The 17,513-nt window shown below is 60.0% G+C and overlaps 10 protein-coding genes across 12 annotated transcripts in view; 4 read left to right on the top strand and 6 right to left on the bottom strand.

The window, feature by feature from the left end:
- Nucleotides 1-125: 125 nt before the first annotated feature.
- SDRG_06587 (hypothetical protein) lies at nucleotides 126-2,231 on the bottom strand. Its single transcript, XM_008612375.1, has 11 exons — nucleotides 1,916-2,231; nucleotides 1,786-1,869; nucleotides 1,428-1,736; nucleotides 1,238-1,384; nucleotides 1,111-1,188; nucleotides 909-1,058; nucleotides 778-854; nucleotides 676-736; nucleotides 556-627; nucleotides 456-507; nucleotides 126-406 (listed from the first exon to the last, which is right to left on the bottom strand). The coding sequence occupies exons 1-11, from the start codon at nucleotides 2,207-2,209 to the stop codon at nucleotides 261-263; spliced, it is 1,470 nt and encodes a 489-aa protein (XP_008610597.1). The 5' UTR covers nucleotides 2,210-2,231; the 3' UTR covers nucleotides 126-260.
- Nucleotides 2,232-2,428: 197 nt separating this feature from the next.
- Nucleotides 2,429-4,204, bottom strand: SDRG_06586. 2 transcript variants are annotated; one of them, XM_008612374.1, is made up of 7 exons: nucleotides 4,080-4,204; nucleotides 3,819-4,034; nucleotides 3,523-3,770; nucleotides 3,277-3,472; nucleotides 3,036-3,227; nucleotides 2,856-2,986; nucleotides 2,429-2,813 (listed from the first exon to the last, which is right to left on the bottom strand). In XM_008612374.1, the coding sequence occupies exons 1-7, from the start codon at nucleotides 4,176-4,178 to the stop codon at nucleotides 2,510-2,512; spliced, it is 1,386 nt and encodes a 461-aa protein (XP_008610596.1). In that variant the 5' UTR covers nucleotides 4,179-4,204; the 3' UTR covers nucleotides 2,429-2,509. The 2 variants fall into 2 exon arrangements, with proteins under 2 accessions (XP_008610596.1, XP_008610595.1); XM_008612373.1 differs by having other exon boundaries at nucleotides 2,429-2,986.
- A 204-nt stretch (nucleotides 4,205-4,408) lies between these two features.
- On the top strand, nucleotides 4,409-5,350 carry SDRG_06585 (hypothetical protein; the record flags this gene model as incomplete). Its single annotated transcript, XM_008612372.1, has 3 exons — nucleotides 4,409-4,737; nucleotides 4,789-4,842; nucleotides 4,891-5,350. 3 exons carry the CDS (start codon nucleotides 4,409-4,411, stop codon nucleotides 5,348-5,350), a joined length of 843 nt encoding a protein of 280 aa, XP_008610594.1.
- Nucleotides 5,351-5,625: 275 nt separating this feature from the next.
- Nucleotides 5,626-6,519, top strand: SDRG_06584 (hypothetical protein; the record flags this gene model as incomplete). The annotated part of the gene is made up of 1 exon (XM_008612371.1): nucleotides 5,626-6,519. The coding sequence occupies one exon, from the start codon at nucleotides 5,626-5,628 to the stop codon at nucleotides 6,517-6,519; it is 894 nt and encodes a 297-aa protein (XP_008610593.1).
- A 3-nt stretch (nucleotides 6,520-6,522) lies between these two features.
- SDRG_06583 lies at nucleotides 6,523-8,082 on the bottom strand (the record flags this gene model as incomplete). Of its 2 annotated transcripts, XM_008612370.1 has the most annotated exons (8): nucleotides 7,823-8,082; nucleotides 7,738-7,778; nucleotides 7,607-7,691; nucleotides 7,455-7,560; nucleotides 7,203-7,409; nucleotides 6,999-7,160; nucleotides 6,898-6,953; nucleotides 6,523-6,855 (listed from the first exon to the last, which is right to left on the bottom strand). In XM_008612370.1, exons 1-8 carry the CDS (start codon nucleotides 7,932-7,934, stop codon nucleotides 6,566-6,568), a joined length of 1,059 nt encoding a protein of 352 aa, XP_008610592.1. In that variant the 5' UTR covers nucleotides 7,935-8,082. The 2 variants fall into 2 exon arrangements, with proteins under 2 accessions (XP_008610592.1, XP_008610591.1); XM_008612369.1 differs by having other exon boundaries at nucleotides 6,566-6,953; nucleotides 7,823-7,934.
- A 233-nt stretch (nucleotides 8,083-8,315) lies between these two features.
- Nucleotides 8,316-9,935, top strand: SDRG_06582 (CAMK/CAMKL/MARK protein kinase; the record flags this gene model as incomplete). Its single annotated transcript, XM_008612368.1, has 4 exons — nucleotides 8,316-8,378; nucleotides 8,420-8,775; nucleotides 8,824-9,370; nucleotides 9,411-9,935. 4 exons carry the CDS (start codon nucleotides 8,316-8,318, stop codon nucleotides 9,933-9,935), a joined length of 1,491 nt encoding a protein of 496 aa, XP_008610590.1.
- A 36-nt stretch (nucleotides 9,936-9,971) lies between these two features.
- On the bottom strand, nucleotides 9,972-13,076 carry SDRG_06581 (hypothetical protein; the record flags this gene model as incomplete). The annotated part of the gene is made up of 1 exon (XM_008612367.1): nucleotides 9,972-13,076. The coding sequence occupies one exon, from the start codon at nucleotides 13,074-13,076 to the stop codon at nucleotides 9,972-9,974; it is 3,105 nt and encodes a 1,034-aa protein (XP_008610589.1).
- A 107-nt stretch (nucleotides 13,077-13,183) lies between these two features.
- SDRG_06580 (hypothetical protein) lies at nucleotides 13,184-14,755 on the bottom strand (the record flags this gene model as incomplete). Its single annotated transcript, XM_008612366.1, has 2 exons — nucleotides 13,184-14,449; nucleotides 14,492-14,755. The coding sequence occupies 2 exons, from the start codon at nucleotides 14,753-14,755 to the stop codon at nucleotides 13,184-13,186; spliced, it is 1,530 nt and encodes a 509-aa protein (XP_008610588.1).
- A 135-nt stretch (nucleotides 14,756-14,890) lies between these two features.
- Nucleotides 14,891-15,584, bottom strand: SDRG_06579 (S-phase kinase-associated protein 1). The gene is made up of 2 exons (XM_008612365.1): nucleotides 15,306-15,584; nucleotides 14,891-15,258 (listed from the first exon to the last, which is right to left on the bottom strand). Exons 1-2 carry the CDS (start codon nucleotides 15,540-15,542, stop codon nucleotides 14,989-14,991), a joined length of 507 nt encoding a protein of 168 aa, XP_008610587.1. The 5' UTR covers nucleotides 15,543-15,584; the 3' UTR covers nucleotides 14,891-14,988.
- A 626-nt stretch (nucleotides 15,585-16,210) lies between these two features.
- Nucleotides 16,211-17,513, top strand: part of SDRG_06578 (hypothetical protein) — a gene marked incomplete at both ends in the record, with an annotated part of 4,518 nt that continues 3,215 nt past the window's right edge. Inside the window, one exon of the mRNA XM_008612364.1 lies at nucleotides 16,211-17,343. Coding sequence (XP_008610586.1) covers nucleotides 16,211-17,343 — 1,133 coding nt within the window. The remainder of the gene's footprint in view (nucleotides 17,344-17,513) is intronic.

Raw genomic sequence — 17,513 nt, 5'->3', positions numbered from 1 at the left:
TGACCCGCTTCAATACCCGCGCCCAAGGCAAAACGTTTAACGCATTGCGTAAAATGCACATCTGCCTCTCCATCGCTCCTGCTCTCTGGACATCAAGCAGGCACGCGCTGGATGGTCTTCGCGCATTGTGATTCGCTCGCTCTTTCATGCGACATGCGCCGGTCTGCGAGCTTTGCTCGGGCGAAGATCGCATAAACGGCGGGCCTGCGTCATTACGTCGATTACCAAGCTGCAAGTGTTTCGAGAGGCGCCTTGGCTGATCAGTCGCTCAAGTTGGAGAGTAGGGTCGTGTGGTGCGAGCCAAGCGACTCGCTGAGCTTATTTTCCTCGTCGCAAAACTGCGCGAGGAGCCGAAGCCGCGTCGACGCCCAGCGCGCGCGGTCCTGCCGCTCGAGCTCGAGTTGGTCTACGACGCAATAGGATGAGTGAACGCGTGACGTTCCGCTTTGGACAACCTTGAAGCGCCGAGATGCGCTCAATGAGCCCTTTGCGATCGTCCACAACGTCCTAGCACCATTGTGAGCGACCACGACAGTGACTCGTCCAGCGACGTACGCGCAAGTTGGCCTCCAAGCCCTCGATCGTGCTCTGCAACACCTTTTCGCGCTTGCGCAGCTCCTTGTTGGCCTAAAACACAAATATGACGTGGCAAGACAAGCTGCTAGCGTGGACTACCTCGTCCAAGTGGAAGCGGTGGCGCTCCCGCACGACCATTTCACGCTGGCTGCTCGTCGCCCTAGGACACGCATCAGATATCGACGCGGTGGAATTGCAGACAAGCGCTCGTTCTCAGCGATCGAGTTCTCCAGCTCGGTAATATGACTAGTTTTCTCGTCGAGCTGCTTCTGCAGCACCTACCATAACACCAGCGTCAGACGGGGTCGTTCGCTCGTCCTCGTGCACTCTACTTCGTTGGTGTTCTGAAGCGCATCGAGTTCGTGTTTGGTCTCGATCTCGAGGACCTTGAGCTTTTGCTCGAGCGCGTGGTTCTTGGCCTCGAGGTCTGTCTGGGTCTTGCTCTGCGCGTTTTTGCGCTTCATGAATTCGTTCATGCGCTCCTACATGCACCCATTGTCCTCACTCTGCTCGGCAATCGATGGTTTGGCGTACTTCCGACTCGCAAATGACGCGGTCACACTCTTGGATCATCGCGGTCTGACGCGTCGTTGTCGCCACGAGCGATGCAATCTAGTTGCACCGTGTTCAGCAAGCTTCGCGCATTTTGCCACAGGAATACTTTTTGGTCCATTTCCGCTTTTTCCGCTTCGAGTTTCCCGGTCGCGGCTTCGAGTCCCTCGATTTGCGCCAAGTACTTTTTTTCGAGGTCGATGTTGGCGTTCTCGAGGCGCTCGATCTTCTTGTCGAGCTTCATTTGCGCACTCTCCTACCCGCGATTTGAGGCTTTGCAAAACAAATAACCAACGTACGTGCAGGCAGCGCAACTCGTCCATCTCTTCTTGCTGCTGCTGCACCTTGGCCTCACGGTCCATAACGTCGTCTTCGAGTGCAATCACTTTGGCCTCGTACGTCTTGGTGGTTTCGTCGACCATGCGCTGGAGGTTGTCAGTCGCCATGGACCAGCGCTTCTCCAGTGCGACGCGCTTTTCCTGGGCGTCGGCGAGCGCACTGCGCTTCTCTCGGTATGCACTCTCGAGCCGGTCGTATTTGGCCTCGAGCGACGTGAGCTTGCCGGTTTGCTTTTCCAAGTCGGCTTCGACAATTTTGAACCGGTCCGTCTACCGTGCATTCGGATACGCAAGTGGACCTCATCTTTGTAGCATCAACCTCTTGGCGCAAGACGCGGTTCTCGCCGCGCTCCCGCATGAGCTCGATCTCGAGCCGCTCGTTCTCGTGGCGAATGTGCTCGACCTACAACGGAAATGTCTTTACCGAGCTTGTCTTTGAACGTGGAAACCTGAAGCCGCTGCTTCTTGAGGCGCTCGACCGACTGCTGGATCTCGGTGAGCTCTTGCTGCGACTCAGTCATCAAGTAGGGCGCAGGCATCGGCGCAACCATCTTGGTTGGAGCCGGCTTGACCCCAGACAACGAGGCTGGATGGTCAAGCGGCGACACTACGCCGACCTCCTTGACGACCGAGAGCGCACTCCGGGGCGAGAACGACGTCTTGAACGGCGTCGTCTTGAGCGATGTCGTGCTTGCGTAGCGCGGCGCGACGGCCGACCCGAGCTCGCTGTAGGACATGGACATTGTCGCCCTTTTGAGAACGCGCCAAGTAAGATTAACTGCGTAACGCCCGCCGCCTGTCTGTGGTTTCCAGATCCCCTAGCCCCAGGGTGAAGCGCAAGGGGCGAAGTGCCTGGGCAAAGAGGTGCATGCCCCGTCCCACCTCACCATACTGCTCTCCTAGCATACTAATGGTGTTGTGTTGCTGACCTTGTTCGAATTTGTTTTTCGACAAAACGTAAGTAAGGTCATGAATAAGTGTAATTCTAGTTGATAGAAGGTTATGCAAGGTACCGAATCTCGGTGTGTGTGCTTTGTTCAACTCTACGAGATTGTGCAGCACTGGCCGCCTGCGCAAGCTGCGGGTGACGCGCCGTTGTCGTCATCGTACGCGGTCTCGGCCCGTGACGTCTTGGTGTGGTCGACGACGAGGCTCTTTGGCGCCGTTGGGGCCGCTCGTGCAACTGGCTTCATTGCTGCCAAGTGCGGCGACACTGTCGGCGGCGCGACAACGACTGGGCCGTCAGCTATCACCGCGGTCTTTTCGTTGTTTTGAATGACGCTCGACGAGTTGTCCATCTTGATGACTTCTTCGTCGCGAACATCACTGCTCTCTTGCTTGAGCACGCTGGCCTTGGTTGGCGTCAGGACAATCTCGGGCGCCACGTACGTCTCTTGCGGCTGCGCAATCTCCACCGCAAGCTTGGCCTCGGCGGCGGCGGCCTCGAGGTCTGCCTTTTCGACAGTGCTCGTCCGCGACGCGTTGGTGACGCTGTCTCTGGCCACGGGAGACGTCGGTGTCTACGCATTTGCATGAACTTCAACATGCTGTCCATCGACGAAAGCATACGAGGGGCGGGATGCTGTTATCGGCTTGGCGAACACTGAACGTGACCGGTGTGCCCTTCTTGGCACTCGAGAGGTACCCTCCTGGCGTCCCCTTGAGCCGCTTGTAGTAGGTCATGGCGTTGTTGAAGTGCTTTCGGGTACGGTTCGAGTCGTGGACCGTAATGACAAGGTCCGCATCATCGAATTTGACCACCTACGGATATGGTGACTACGATGCAGAAGAAGGAATGACAATGTCGTACCCCGCTGCTGTTGGGCTTGGAAAAGTAGCACGTCATCTCGCCCTTTGCGCCCGCCTTCTGGAGTCCGATAAAGTCGCCGGCGCCTGGCGGGTCGTTGTTGAGCGACTGCACGCCACCCTTGGCGTCCACCACGTGCAGAAAGAACTGCTGGTTGTACTTGAGCTCCGATGCAGCGGCAGTACCAACCAGTGGTGCGCTAATCCGTGAACATAAGACACGGAGCGTGTAAAGGCTGATGGAGCATACATAATGAAAACAGCTTGGTGGGCCTCGCCTTGGGTCGGTGGGACGGCCAGTACGCGCTGCGCAGACTTTCCCTTGCCTTCTTGGACGAAGGCCAAAAGACCACCGTCACCGGGAGCCCCGGGACACGCCGCATGAAGGCTGATCCGGTCGCCAATCTTGACGGCCGGGACTGTACTGGCCGCGTCGGTGACGATGGGCGTCACTTCGACCTTGGCTGCGGAAGGCGCCACGTCGACTGACGGAGAGACCTTCATTGCATCCGTGGTCACGGGTGCCTTTGACACATTCTGGCTTACCGTAGCTTCCTTCGCGATGGCGGGAGCTTCCACGGCCGACACGGCCACGACCGAGCTGGCGACGATGGCAGATGGCTTGTTGTCCTCGGCCATGGAGCGGATCTCAATGCCAGACTTGCTGCCAAGGTCGCGCTTCGTGATGGACGGGATGCGCGTCAGGTTCTTGCTCGAGCCGCCGAGGTCCGTCGTCGAGCCCGGCTTCGTGAGCGTGTCGACCTTTGTCTCCATCATGATCGACCCACGCTTCATGGAGGCGTCTACCTTGCCGTCGTTGCCGGTCATCTTCAACGAGCTATCGCGCTTGAGGTCGCTCATGGAGCCGGCCTTCGTCGGGGCTACGCTGCTCTCTACTTGGCTCATCTTTTGCTTCTGTTCTGGCGGCTTCCCGAGCAAGAATGAAACCTGCCGCAGGCGTTGGCTATTTTTAGATCGCATTCCGGATACGATACTATCCGGTTGCTATTTTTAAAAGCGCACCTGATTGCCTCTTCGAAAATAGAATTCGAAAAGCGGTGCGCCTTTTGAGGTGCGCTTTTCTAGCACAGTATCCGGACGGGCGGCCCGTGCGGTCCGCACCCGACCACAGCGCGATGTGGTTTGTCACGGACGGCGGCTTCATCGTGGCGCTCCTGGGCATCGCGCTCATGCTGGCTGGCGTCGGCCTCTGCCTGAGCAACATGCACGGGTGGCTAGGCGCGTCGATGGCCAGCGGTATCCTCGCCACCGGCCTGCTTGTGCTAAGCGTCCTCACGGCCTCGGCGCATTGGTACACGATGACAACCAACCCAGGCACCGTGCCCAAGTACGTACAAGTGCTTGCGGCGCCCGCGAGTGACGACGCTGACGCCGAGCATGTGCCATTGCAAGATGAAGGCACGACGCTCCACTGCGACCTTTGCGACGCGGCGCGCCCGAGATGGTAGGAGGCGTCGGTGGAGCGAGGCTGTATATGACAATGGGCTGTATATAGTGTCACGCACTGCGACTCGTGCCAAGGCTGCATCACCATGATGGACCATCACTGGTATCGCATCCCATCATCGTATCGTTGACGAATGAAGCGATTGCGTAGTCCATGGGTCAACAACTGCGTCGGGGTCGGCAACCTCAAGAACTTTGTGCTGCTGCTCATCTACCTCTTCTCGACGTGCGTCTACATGGGCAGCATGACGGTAGCCCAAGTCGCATCGTGCCCGGAGACGTGCGGCCTCGACGACGGCAAGCAGCCGGGCAAGGCCGGTGTAGCCGTCATGGCCGTCGCGTTCATCTTTGGCGCGCTTGCCGCCATCATGCTGATCCTCGAGGTCTTTAGCATCCACTACGACGAGCGCATCGCGTGGATCGTCCAGATGACGCGTGCGCAGGACCGACGCGTGAAGAGAGCCACGCTGACGCAGAAACTCGGCGTGCTGTTCGGCAGCGCGACCTTTCGATGGCATTGGCTTCTCCCGGGCCGCGACGTGCATCGGCACCGATCGGCTGCCGACATGGACTTCATCCTCGGCTACCGCCCGCTCTTTCACGAAAGTTAGCTTGTTATTTTGTTCGCTGTACTGTGCGAGGTCCATGAGTTTAGTACGAAAGCTGTGGCGAATCTACATTTCGAGATATGTTGGTAGACTATGGTCATGCTTGCGCAAACCACCTTCTTTTACCACTTGCACTCGTGCTCCAGATCTGGTTGCCCAAATTTGCCACTCGGCATAAGATCCTTGTTGGCCGACCTTCAATTCGGCTTTGTCCGAATTAAGTTGAAATTCGGTAATTTATTCTTTTGCGTGGGAGGCAGAGGCGACCTGGGACCGTCATGGCGTTCTCGATGAAGCTCAAGCCGGGGAAGAAGGCTGTCAAGCCGGTGATAAACCCGATGGCGCAAGGACCCAAACTCTTCTCCATGGACGAGCGCCCTCCAGAGCCATCACGAAGGACCAACCTACCACCGCCACCAGTGCCTATGCTGGCCGTCGTCAACCAGAGCAAGTCGGACCGCGCCGTCCAAGAAGCGCTTGCAAGCGACCCGAACGCGTTCGACTATGATGGCGTCTACGACTCGATGCAGGCCGAGCGCGTCAAGCAAAAGGCGGCCAAGAAGGTCCAAGGGGTCCCGCAGTCCAAGTACATCAACGTGCTCCTGGAGAAGGCCAAGGTGCGCGAGATTGAGCACGACCGCATTCGCGAGCGCCGCCTTCTGAAAGAGCGTGAAGAAGACGACAAGATCCACGGCGACAAGGAAAAGTTCATCACGTCCTCGTACAAGCGCAAGCTCATGGAAGCCAAGCGCTGGGAAGAGGAGGACGCTCGGCTCGCCGCCATTGAAGACGCCCAAGATGTCACCAAGCGGGGCGAGCTCGGCATGGCCGGCTTCTACGCCAATTTGCTCACCAACAACATTGCGATGGGCGGCGACGTCGAGAAGGCGACAAGCGCCTACACGACGGGGCACATTTCCGAGGCGTCCAAGCGGCAAAAGGTCGTCGACGACGCACCGCAGACCAACGAGCCGGCGGCGCCTGCCAGTGAAGACACGCCTGTGGACACAGTCGCTACGCCAATGGACGAAACGTCGTCCGTCGACGCGCCCGTGAACGAGACGATCCAGAACGAAGTGCCGGTCGCGCCGGCGAAGAAGAGCCGGGAAGACTTGATTCGCGAAGCGAAAGAGCGCTACTTGGCCCGCAAGCAGCAAGGCCAACAAGGGTAACAATACGAGTCTCAGCAGTGTGGATTATAAGATTATAAGCAGCCTCCTACGATGACGCGGGCAGCGTCGGCGCCGCAAACTCGTCGAGCCGTCGCACGTCGTTGATGTCGCGGAGCATGTTTTGCTCGGCGCGCTTCCGAGACCGTTCTTGGACGAGCTCGTTGAGGTACATGCGCTCGGGCAGCTTTGTCTTGGTGGCTTGGTTCATGAGGCGCAGTGTCAGTTGCGCCTTCTCGCGCGGGACCTGCGGTGACTGGGGCGCTCGCGGCTTGCAGAGCCCAGGCATGTAATGGCCCGGCGCCACTGTCTGTGGCTGCAGCGGCGATGTGATGTACACTACCGAGCGCGTGAAGACAGCAACGCACACGTCGGTCGCACCTTGTTGTCGAACCTGCACGATCGTATCTCGCTTGCCGCGCGGAATCGTGGGCAGCCTACGTCGGCACACTCAAAGGCGGAGCGGCCAGCCACAAACGTACGCCGGCGACTTGATAAACGTCGAATGGGCCGCGAGGTCTTGGTTGAAGCCCGGCGACGGGGTGTCGTACTTGGTGTTGGAGCAGTCGAGCGCGTCAAAGAACCGGTGCTCGCCTTGGAGAAAGCCGAGAGTCTTGGACCGGTGCAACGTCGGATTGCCCGTCCTACAAGCGCTTTTAGATGGAAATAGAGCAGATCGAGCGCACGTGGCGGGCCGAACGTCGTCGAGGAGCTTGGCCTTTTCGTCGATAAGCGTGTGGATCTTGGTTTTCGTCTCGGCCACGAGCGCCTTTTGTTTTTCGATTGGCAGTGACTGCAGCACTTGGTTCTTATGGTACTGGATCTCGTGGATCTCGCGCTCAATGAGCTTGATGCGTATGCGCTGGGGCGTCAAGTCCTTGAGCGGTGCTTTTCTGGACACAAATACAGTGTTGCGAGCGATGCAACTGCGACAGTACCGCAAGAGGTCGTCGAACGGCGGCGTCGTGTACACCGCACCGAGGTTGGCCGTATATTGACCGGGCCCTGGGGTACCTGGCTTTTGGATCCGCGACTGGTTCGTCTCTGGCCAAGTTCGAGGTGAGCACGCGCTACCGCCGTGGTGACGTACTGTATGGCGTCACGGCGCGCGGCGGTTTGAAGCCGGTTTGGATGCGCTCGACGGGGTACCTCCCGGGGCCCGGCACCTTGTTGTCCTGCGCGCTTCCAGGGTTGTACATGGTGCACTATATGAGGGTGTACCCAAAACGACAGCGGTCGCAGTGCCTCGCGCGTGTCGGTGGCTACGCAACGCGATGTAAGCGTCACATATATCACTTTTGTAGACCGTTGAACGCGTGGTTGATGCCGTCCACGTCGTCGTCGTGGATCGGGCTCGCGAGGCAGCCCCAGTGCTCATATAGCCGCCTCGGACTCGGGTGGCGCTGTCCGTCAGTCATGGAATGATCAACTTGGCGCTAAAATTAGGCGGCCAACCAAAGTGCACCTGCGAGCTCCCGCGCCAGCCATGGGCGACGCCTTCTTCGCGACGCGGCAGACGACCGCGCGCCACGTGCCGCTGCGCACCTCGAGGTTCTGCTCTCCACGCGTGTATCGTCTCACGGTGGCGCTAGCAGTAGCAGCAAGACGTTGGCGGCAACCGCCTCCTCTCGCCCATCACCGGTCTGTTGCCATCGTAAACATGTAAAGCTTAGAGCAGTGTCCAGGCGACAACACATTGGGCGACCAAGCCGAAGCCGACGACGACAGGGGCCGCGGTTGTACGACCCAAGACGGCGGGTGCCGGCAAGAAGCTGCAATATGCGCTCACGTGCGCGCGGATGCTCGCAGAGAACAAGGCGTCGGAGCTGCAGCGCAGACAACTACAGAAGCCAGTGCCGGGGGTATACTTTTCCGTGGGAGCAATGCATTTATAGTGCCGTAGGTGCCCCGCTGCAAAAGCGCGGCGCCGACGCGAAGCAACCAGCGCGAACTTGTCACACGCACGCGCGCCTTTGAACCCTTCGCGCCTCGGACGCTGACGATCGACGAGCTCCAGCATGCGTTGGAAGAGATTGTGCAGGCCACGGACGCCGCGAGCGTGCGGGCCAAAGGTCTTTGCGGCTACGAGCTCGGGCCTGTCATTGGCTCTGGGACCTTTGGCAAGGTCCGATTGGCGACGCACAAGGCGTCCAACCAAGTCGTCGCGATCAAGTCATACGAGCGCAGCCGTGCCCGGGACGCGCACCAGTGGAAGCGCATTCAGTACGAGGCCCGTGTGATGGAGCGCCTCGATCACCCGTACGCGGTGCTCATTCCTGCAGAGGTGACTTATATCCAGAACCGTAGGTGCATCATTCGGCTCTTTGAAGCGATTGAAGATCCGTCGACTTTGCACTTGGTCATGGAACACGTGACGAGCGACGTGACCAATTTGTGCGAGTACGTCAAGCAGCAGCGCCGACTGAAAGAAGCTGACGCGGGCCCGCTCTTTGCCCAAGTGCTCTCGGCGCTCGTGTACATGCACGACCGGCACTGGGTGCACCGCGACGTCAAGCTCGAGAACGTTCTTTTGGACAAGCACGGGCTTGTCAAGCTCGTCGACTTTGGCTTCTCGGCGCTTCAGACCGCCAAACCATTCCAGACGTTTTGCGGCACGCCTTGTTACATGGCGCCCGAGATCGTCCAGCGCAAGAGCTACTGGGGCCCGCCGGTTGACGTCTGGAGCCTCGGCATCCTCCTCTATGCAATGCTCTCGGGCTTTTTCCCGTTCCGCGCGCGCAACTACAACGACTTGTACCGCAAAATTCTCCGCGGCGCGTACGAGATGCCGTCGACGCTGAGCGCCGATGCCCAAGAGCTGCTTCGGGGAATGCTCGACGCCGATCCGACCAAGGTACGGCGTTGTATGTCAACCCTTCTCTGATCGCTTGTAGCGTCTCACGATCATGGACGTTCGCGCGCACCCGTGGGTGCGTCGGTTTGCGTCGCCAATGCAGCGTCCGTCCGCGCCGTTGTACCGACAGATCAGCCTCGGCACGCTGCCTCCAGCGCTCTCCAAAGAGCTGCGCACAAGCGTGCTGGACGCAATATCGGCGCTGGGGCTCTCGCGCCACGACGCAGAGGCGGCACTGCGCGAGAAGCGCCACAACAGCCTCTCGACGCTCTACTACTTGCTGCTCAAGCGCGCCGAGTCGCTCTGCTATGTGCGCGAGGCGCCGCCGCTGGTCCAGTCACGCCCAATGACGTCGCCGGAGGGCCAGCACAGTCTCGCAACGCAGCGTGTGCTTATCGAGAGCCTCCAGGAGAGCGACGACGAAACGGAGATCAACGATATGGACCGGACGCCGTCGTCTCTTGTGCCAAGTTCGCCCCCCGAGTGCGACGAAGGGCTCGCGAACGACGACGACATGCGCGACGTCTTGGCCATTCTCAAGCAGACCGAGCTGCATCGCCGATAAGATGTCATCGACTACAACTAGATTTGGCGCGTTTTATCACACCCGCGACGTAGTGTGGGGTTTTCGACGCGGCTCTTTTGCTGATTTGTCGCTTGTTTGAGGCTTTTCCAGTCGCGGCAACGACGTGGGCGCGGTGGTCTCGGGCACCGGCTTGCATTTGGGCAGCTTGAGCTGGGGAAGTGGGATCTTGGGCAGCTTGGCCTGTGCCGCCTTGGTTTCGTCGGCCACCGCACGGAGCTCCGAGTCCATTGCCGCCATGGCGACGATGGCCGCGTCGATTTCACTGCGCATGCGCTGGACTTCCTGACTCGTATGTAGTTGGAACTGGGCCGCTTTCTCACTGTAGTACTGCTCGTCGGTCTTGAGTAGGGCGGCTTCGCGCTTTCGGAGCTTGGCGAGCGCCGAGATTTTGGTCGGCGACACCCGTTTCGGCTCGTTCAAGTCCCGCCACTGGTCTTGAAGCGCATCGTACCGGGTTTGCAGCGCGTGGACTTTGGCGGTGAGGTCCGCATTGCACTGGTTCGTTGGCGCCTTCTTGCACGCCTGCACGCGCAGCTTGACGAGGTCGAGCTCGTCCAACGACGCTTGCAAGATGGCGTGCCATTCGTTGGCGTCGATGCTTTCTTTCTGGCGCATCGTGACTTTGCGCAAGCTCTTCTTCTCGGACAAGAGCGCTTGCAGCTGGAGCTCGACGTTCTTGTCGAGCATCTGCTGCTGCGGTGGCGACGGCTTGCGTTCCAGGAAGCGCCGCTTGAGCTTTTCATTTTCGAGTTGCAGCTGCTTACACTCGGCGGCGGCGGCGTCGAGATCCGCGTCCGTCACTTGCGGCCGCTTGGGCTTGCACGTACGCGGGTTTGAGCCCGCCGGCTTGACAGGCTTTTCGGGTTTTGCCGGTTTTTTCGGTACTTGGGCGTCCAATGTGGCCGCGATCGTCTCAAGGGCGCTCTCTTCACGGAGCACGACGACCGCGGCGCGGCCGGCAAAGCTCATAAGAATGTCGTCGACCTGGTCGTGGTACGCGAGGAGCTCCAGCCGGATGCGCTCCTCCTCGACCTCGAGCGACGTCGCTGATTGCTCGAGGTCCAGTTGGTTTTCGATGCGGCACTGCACGAGCTCGTCGTCGGCCACCATTGTGCGCAGGACAAACACCACGTGCGGAATGAGCCCCCGAGCAATGAGCGCCTCGGCATCTTCGATCGACTGCGGAAAGCCGTCGAGAAGCCAACCGGTCGTGAGGCAGTCGCGCCGCTCCAAGCGGGTGAGCACGAGCTCTTGAAGGAGCGCCTTGGGCACGGGCTCCCGACGGTGCACGTACTCGCCGGCGCTTTCGCCCAGCACCGACTTGCGCTGGATCGCTTTCAACAGCGATTGCTCAGCGTTCAAGTGCACGACCGACACGAGGCCACGGATGTACTGCACATACAGTTCGATCGACAGGCCCGGTGGCGCCAAGAAGATGACCTTGGGCGCGTGGCGGACACTTGCGACAGCCGTGTCGACCATGGCTTTGACCCGCGACGCTTCGAGCTCTGCGGACGACGCGTGCATGATCGCGTCCAGTGCTGCAAGCGTCATCGGGCCCGATTGGAGTCGTTCTTGCAGCGCCTTTTCAGGGTGCATCGTCTGCGGCTTTGGGTTGCTCGTCGTCGTAGGGAGCTTGGACTTGGGCTTCGGCTTTGGCTTCTCGGGGGCGACACCAAGGTTTTGTAAAGGTGCGAGCGCTGACTGGACCTGCGCGGTGATGGCGGCTTTGCTACTCGTGACGCCGTCGACGTGGACGATGCGAATGGCATTGGCTGCAAATGCCGCGACAACAGCCTCGGCGTGCGTGTGGTACGTTCGGAGCCGGACTCGGAGCGTCTCTTCCGTATCGTCGTCTCGCTGCACGACGGCGACCCCATTGGGCGGTGGGTTAAAGGTGACGTGGTATGACGCGCCTGTGGTCGGATCGATGCGGCGACCTGCGATGCGCGAAACGACCTCGTCGTCGGGTACGTGGAGTACGAGCACGAGGTCCGGGCGGAGGCCGCGAGCGAGAAGCGCGTCCACTTGCGCTCGTGTGCGCGGGAATCCGTCGAGGAGCCAGCCGCGCAAGATGCAGTCGGCGGCCCCGAGGCGCTCGAGCAGCATACGAATGATGACATCGTCGGGCACGAGGTCGCCTGTGTCCATCGCCGCCTTGGCTTGGCGGCCCAACGGCGTGTTGGCGGCCGCCCGTAGCATGTCGCCGGTTGAGATGTGCACCACGCCGAGGGCGGCCACGAGGAGGTCGCACTGTGTGCCCTTCCCGCCCGCGGGAGGACCGAGAATCACGAGCTTGGGGCCGCTTAGCGCCGCGTCGATTGCGTCGACCATGCCGTTCTTGGTCATCGCCATGCCGTCGAGGTCCAAGCGGCGCGTCTTGGCTGCTGCAAAGACATTTGCGACAGCGGTTGCGTGCTGGTGAAAGGTGTTCAGCCGGACGCGGATCGCGGCTTCCGTGTCGTCGGCGCGCTGGATAACCTTGTCCACGCGGTCCGGCGGCGGCGGGTCAAACGTCATGTGGTATGTCTTGTTGGTCTCGACGTCGACGCGCCGACCAGCAATGCGCGCAATGACTTCGCCGTCCGGTACGATAAGCTGTACAAAGAGGTCGGGCGATATGCCGGCGGCGAGCATGGCGGTCGCTTGGGCTTGCGTGCGCGGGAAGCCATCCAGGAGCCAGCCACGCGACGTGCAGTCGGCGTCTCGCAGGCGATCGAGGATGAGCGAGATCATGAGGCTGTCGGGTACGAGGTCGCCAGCAACCATGTAGGCGTTGGCCTGACGCCCCAACGCCGAGTCGGCGCGCACGGCGGCGCGCAAGATGTCGCCTGTCGACAAATGGACGACGCCATATGCATCGACGAGGCGGTCGCAGAGCGTTCCTTTGCCGCCGGCCGGTGGACCAGCGACTACGAGCCGCCGGCAGACACGGTGCTTTCGCCTCCGTCGTCGGAGCTGCTTGCGCACGAGGTACTGTAGCTGGATGATCCCTGTGAGCGTCTTGGCCTCGACAGCATCGTACACATAGCTCATTGGCACGATACGTGGTCGTGGCGTAGCTTCCGGGGTCGGCAGCTCCTCGGCGATCTCGGCCTCGGCGCTGCCCCGTCGCTCCATCATCGATCGATCGACGAAACGATCGCGTCCGTTATGTTTCGTCGCCCATTCAGAATAAGGAACAGCGATAATGACAAGTTGTCTGAGTTAACTACCGTCGAATCGTCTTATGGGCACCCGGCGCCGCCGACGAGCCGATGGCACGGCGCGACGATAGCCAGGAGGCTCGTGGCGATCACCCACGCAAAGCCGAGAAGGTACACAGCAACGATGGCCGCGCCGGCCTTGCGCGACGTCATGTGCGGGCTCTTCCACGCATCGAGCTCCTCGACGGAATTGGGCACAAGCCACGGGATGAAAGGCAGCGCACCGAGGCGGATGAGGCTCGTGAGGAGCGTGAGCTTCCAGATCCCGTCGTAGTGGCCGCCCGCCATGTCCTCGAGCTGGACGGGCCAGAGCCCGAGGAGCGCGTTCGAAATCGTGCTCGCAAACCCGCCCGACATGTTGGAGAAGCCCGTGAGAAGAGCGAACGCGACCGCCTCTTGGCCCTCGGGGCAGACGCGGACAAACATGATGGCCGAGGGAAGGTACTGGAGGCCGACCGCAAACTTTTGCACGGCCGTGTCGCCGAGCGCGAACCAGTAGGGCGGGATGCCCATGAATTCGTTGATGCGGAAGACGAGGAGGAGGTTGCATACCGAGAAGCACGCAATGACGACGCTCGCAAAGGCGTAGACAAAGCGCCAGTGGCCACCGGAGAGGAGGAAGCGGCGGTACATGTAGACCCCGGCAAAGCCCACGGACGACCCGATCGCAGCCATCGAGCCGTACTGAAATGCGTTAAAGTTGTAGGCCACCGTGAGGTAGTTGCCCCACGCTGCGTTATATGTGTGCAGCGTGTGGTACAAGACAAGGAACGAGAGCGGCTGCCACGTCGCGCGAAGCTGCAGCATCTTCCAGATGCCCTGGAGCTGCTCGGGGACCGTGAGCACCTGCGCCACGACCGGCTCATCGAGCACGTAGATGGAGGGAATCGCTAGGACGAACGGAAGGAGCGCGAGAAGGCCAAAGCACCCCGACATGCTGAGGCCCCACCCCCACGTCTCGAGGTTGCTCAAAATGCTACCGGCCCAGTACCCGACCATCTCAGTAAGAAAGCGGATCATGTAGATGGTGGATTGGACCTGCCCGCGCTGCGACGGCAGTTCGTGCATCGCCCGCGACGTCAGGAGCGCGTCGGCCATGACGTCCGTCATGATGAGCCCGAGCATTGCGCCAAAGAGGAGGAGCGTGAACGAGACGACCGAGAGCGACGCTGTGCAGAGCGCGAGGATGCCATGGAAGAGCGATGCGATGAGGTACCCGAGCACCATGTAGGGCTTGAAGCGCAAGCCGCGAATCGGGTAGACGTCGGCGAGGACGCCGTAGAGCACCTACGCGCTGCCATGAGCTTGCGTCATCGATCGACTGCGTACCTTGAACATCCATGGGAGGTTGCGCACGACGCTGATCGTGCTCAGCTGCGCGTCTGACGCCTGCAGCTGCCGTGGAAAGTACTCGATGTACGCATTCGGGAACGTGATGAGGATGCCAATGCAAATGTAGTTGAGCGGAATTGCGATCGACTTGGGCGCCCAGATCGAGTCGACGCGGGGCGCACCCTTGGCCTTGAGCGACGGCGACGTCGGAGCGAGCGCGTCTACGTGGACATGGTACTCGGTGCCCCAGTCGTCCTCCATCGCGAATGGAATCGTTTCAGAAAGATCGTGGGTATCCGGCGCTCTTCATGGAAGGCCCGCATCGTCCACCGCATCTTGCTTGCTCGACAACCCAACGACAATGCTCTCTCAAGAAGACAAGACACGAAGACGACGTTGGGAGAAGAAGACGCTGCAGGACGCAAGGCGGGTTGGCATCTTATCCTGTTCGTATCCACTGCTCATACTATAAAACAGACGTCGCGCCTCGCCACTTATGCTTCCTCGCACCACTTGTTCTCTTCACGGATTTGGCTCTCTTCCTCCGGCGTGAAGTCGTTGGTGATGTTAAACGTGTCGCGGATCTCCTGCGGCGTCTTGCCCTTGATCATGCTCGCAACCTTGGCGCACGCGAGGTCAAGCAAGCTCTTGATGTCCATGTAGTTGGCCGCCAAGATGAGCTCAAAGAGCAAGTCCTGCTCAATGTCGACAAACGAAGCGTCCCACTCCGAGACCACGTCGTGCATGTCGCCGCTCCGCAGGGGCTAGCACATGGATGAGCCATTCTGATGTGCACGTACTGGATGTCTACCTTCTCGATCTCCTGCATCGGGTTGTTGTGGTGGTGGCTGCAAAACTCGATGACCTTGGAGAGCACCGTGCTCTTGACGTTGGGCAGCGGGATCTCCTGGACCTCGTCGTCGTCCTGCTCGTCCGCGATCATCGTCTTGACGAGCTCGCTCATGCAGGCCACAGAGCGGGCGACCTCGAAGCTGTCGCCGTCCTGGGACACGAGGTTCACCTTGCGCGAGTCGTCGTGGTCGGCCATGCTGCTTGACGTCGGGGAGTTTGGATTTTGGACCGGACAGAGGCCCCTCGGTTCTTTAAAATAGGTCTTGCCCACATAGAAAAGATAAGCTAATATAATACGAGACTTTTATCGATTCGCTGTTTCGTGGCACAGCCAACTTGATCTTCTTGCATACTCAAGTCAAGAGAGCGCGTATCCGGACGCCGATTGGTGGAAAAGACCGGCGCCTCGTCGCTGGATTGGCGCGCCTCGAAGCCCATGACGCGACCGAGGTCGGGATAAGCTGCTGAAATATGCATGTAGACGATGACGAGCTTTCTCAAGCTGTACATTTACCTTTGGCAAGGCAAAGGCGAGGCTGTTGTCCGTGGTACTATCAAGGATGACCTGCAGGCCTTGGGCAAACGTGGATGTCATTGTCCCCAGCAATTGACACTTTGTTGTGATTGGCTAAACCAAATTGAATTGGCCGCCGTTGATTGGTCCAATAGAGACACAAAAAAACACCGCGCACGCCATACAAAAAGGTAGACTCGCCCTAAAAATACAGAGCGCGTATTCTGATTGGTCCAAAACCGTCTGGTGGTCGTCGGCCATTGGTGGCGATGGCGCGCTGTTTGGCTGGTGGAAAGCGGCTCGGCATACATACTCACCGTGATCCTCACTTCCCATTTCCCTCTTTTCAAATGAGCCACCGCAAGTTTGAAGCCCCCCGCCACGGTAACTTGGGTTTCCTCCCCAAGAAGCGCACCAAGCACCACCGTGGTCGCATCCGCAAGTTCCCGCGTGACGACCGCTCGAAGGCCCCGCACTTCACGGCCTTCATGGGCTACAAGGCCGGCATGACGCACATCGTGCGTGAGGTCGACCGCCCGGGCTCCAAGCTCCACAAGAAGGAGGTTGTCGAGGCCGTCACGATCCTCGAGACGCCGCCGCTCGTCGTTGTCGGCGTTGTCGGCTACCTCGAGACGCCCCGCGGTCTCCGCACCTTGACCACGGTCTGGGCCGAGCACTTGTCGGAGGAAGTCCGCCGCCGCTTCTACAAGAACTGGTACAAGTCCAAGAAGAAGGCCTTTACCAAGTACGCCAAGAAGTTCGCGGAGAAGCCCGCCGAGATCGAGAACGAGCTCAACCGCATGAAGAAGTACTGCCAGGTCATCCGTGTCATTGCGCACACGCAGATCCGCAAGGTCAAGCTTCGCCAGAAGAAGGCCCACCTCCTCGAGATCCAGATCAACGGTGGCTCCATCGCCGAGAAGGTCGACTTCGCCAAGTCGTTCTTCGAGAAGCAGGTCCCCGTCGCCACGGTCTTCGGCCAGGACGAGATGATCGACATCTGCGGTGTGACCAAGGGTCACGGTTACGAGGGCGTCATCACGCGTTGGGGCGTCACCCGCCTCCCGCGTAAGACGCATCGTGGTCTCCGCAAGGTCGCCTGTATTGGTGCCTGGCACCCGTCGCGCGTCCGTTTCACGGTCGCCCGCGCTGGTCAGCACGGTTACCATCACCGTACGGAGGTCAACAAGAAGATCTACCGCATCGGTGCCGCCGGCGACGCCAAGTCGTGCATGACGGAGCAGGACTTGACCGAGAAGTCGATCACGCCCCTTGGTGGTTTCCCCCACTACGGTGAGATCAACGAGGACTGGCTCATGCTCAAGGGCGCCATCATCGGTGTCAAGAAGCGTGCCCTCACGCTCCGCAAGTCGCTCTTGGTCCACACCAAGCGCGCTGCCCTCGAGCCCATCAACCTCAAGTTCATCGATACCTCGTCGAAGTTCGGTCACGGTCGCTTCCAGACGGCCGAGGAGAAGGCCAAGTGGATGGGCCCCCTCGCCCGCCAGAACCGCGCTTAAACGCCTGGTTTTGCCACTCGTCAAAGGACTGGGGTGTCTTCGCCTGCTTTGGTAGGAGCTGGCGCCTCATGCTTTAGGGATAAATTGTAATGGGAATTTACGATTCAATCGCCACTCTTCTTTGCATACACCC

This window comes from Saprolegnia diclina, assembly GCF_000281045.1.
Source record: "Saprolegnia diclina VS20 unplaced genomic scaffold supercont1.18, whole genome shotgun sequence".
In the NCBI taxonomy this organism is placed as follows: domain Eukaryota; phylum Oomycota; class Saprolegniomycetes; order Saprolegniales; family Saprolegniaceae; genus Saprolegnia; species Saprolegnia diclina.
This window is presented reverse-complemented; position numbering and strand designations above follow the sequence as displayed.

Excerpts from the sequence above, each read along its gene's own strand:
- SDRG_06587 (XM_008612375.1), bottom strand. The coding sequence starts at position 2,209 with ATGTCCATGTCCTACAGCGAGCTCGGGTCGGCCGTCGCGCCGCGCTAC. Across the intron at positions 508-555 it reads GCTTGGAGGCCAACTTGCGC|GACGTTGTGGACGATCGCAA; the intron begins GTACGTCGCTGG and ends CAATGGTGCTAG. Across the intron at positions 407-455 it reads GCGCATCTCGGCGCTTCAAG|ACCAACTCGAGCTCGAGCGG; the intron begins GTTGTCCAAAGC and ends ATTGCGTCGTAG.
- SDRG_06586 (XM_008612373.1), bottom strand. The coding sequence starts at position 4,178 with ATGAGCCAAGTAGAGAGCAGCGTAGCCCCGACGAAGGCCGGCTCCATG. Across the intron at positions 4,035-4,079 it reads TGACCGGCAACGACGGCAAG|GTCGACACGCTCACGAAGCC; the intron begins GTAGACGCCTCC and ends ATGGAGACAAAG. Across the intron at positions 3,473-3,522 it reads CACCAAGCTGTTTTCATTAT|CGCACCACTGGTTGGTACTG; the intron begins GTATGCTCCATC and ends TTCACGGATTAG.
- SDRG_06579 (XM_008612365.1), bottom strand. The coding sequence starts at position 15,542 with ATGGCCGACCACGACGACTCGCGCAAGGTGAACCTCGTGTCCCAGGAC. Across the intron at positions 15,259-15,305 it reads CGATGCAGGAGATCGAGAAG|CCCCTGCGGAGCGGCGACAT; the intron begins GTAGACATCCAG and ends TCCATGTGCTAG.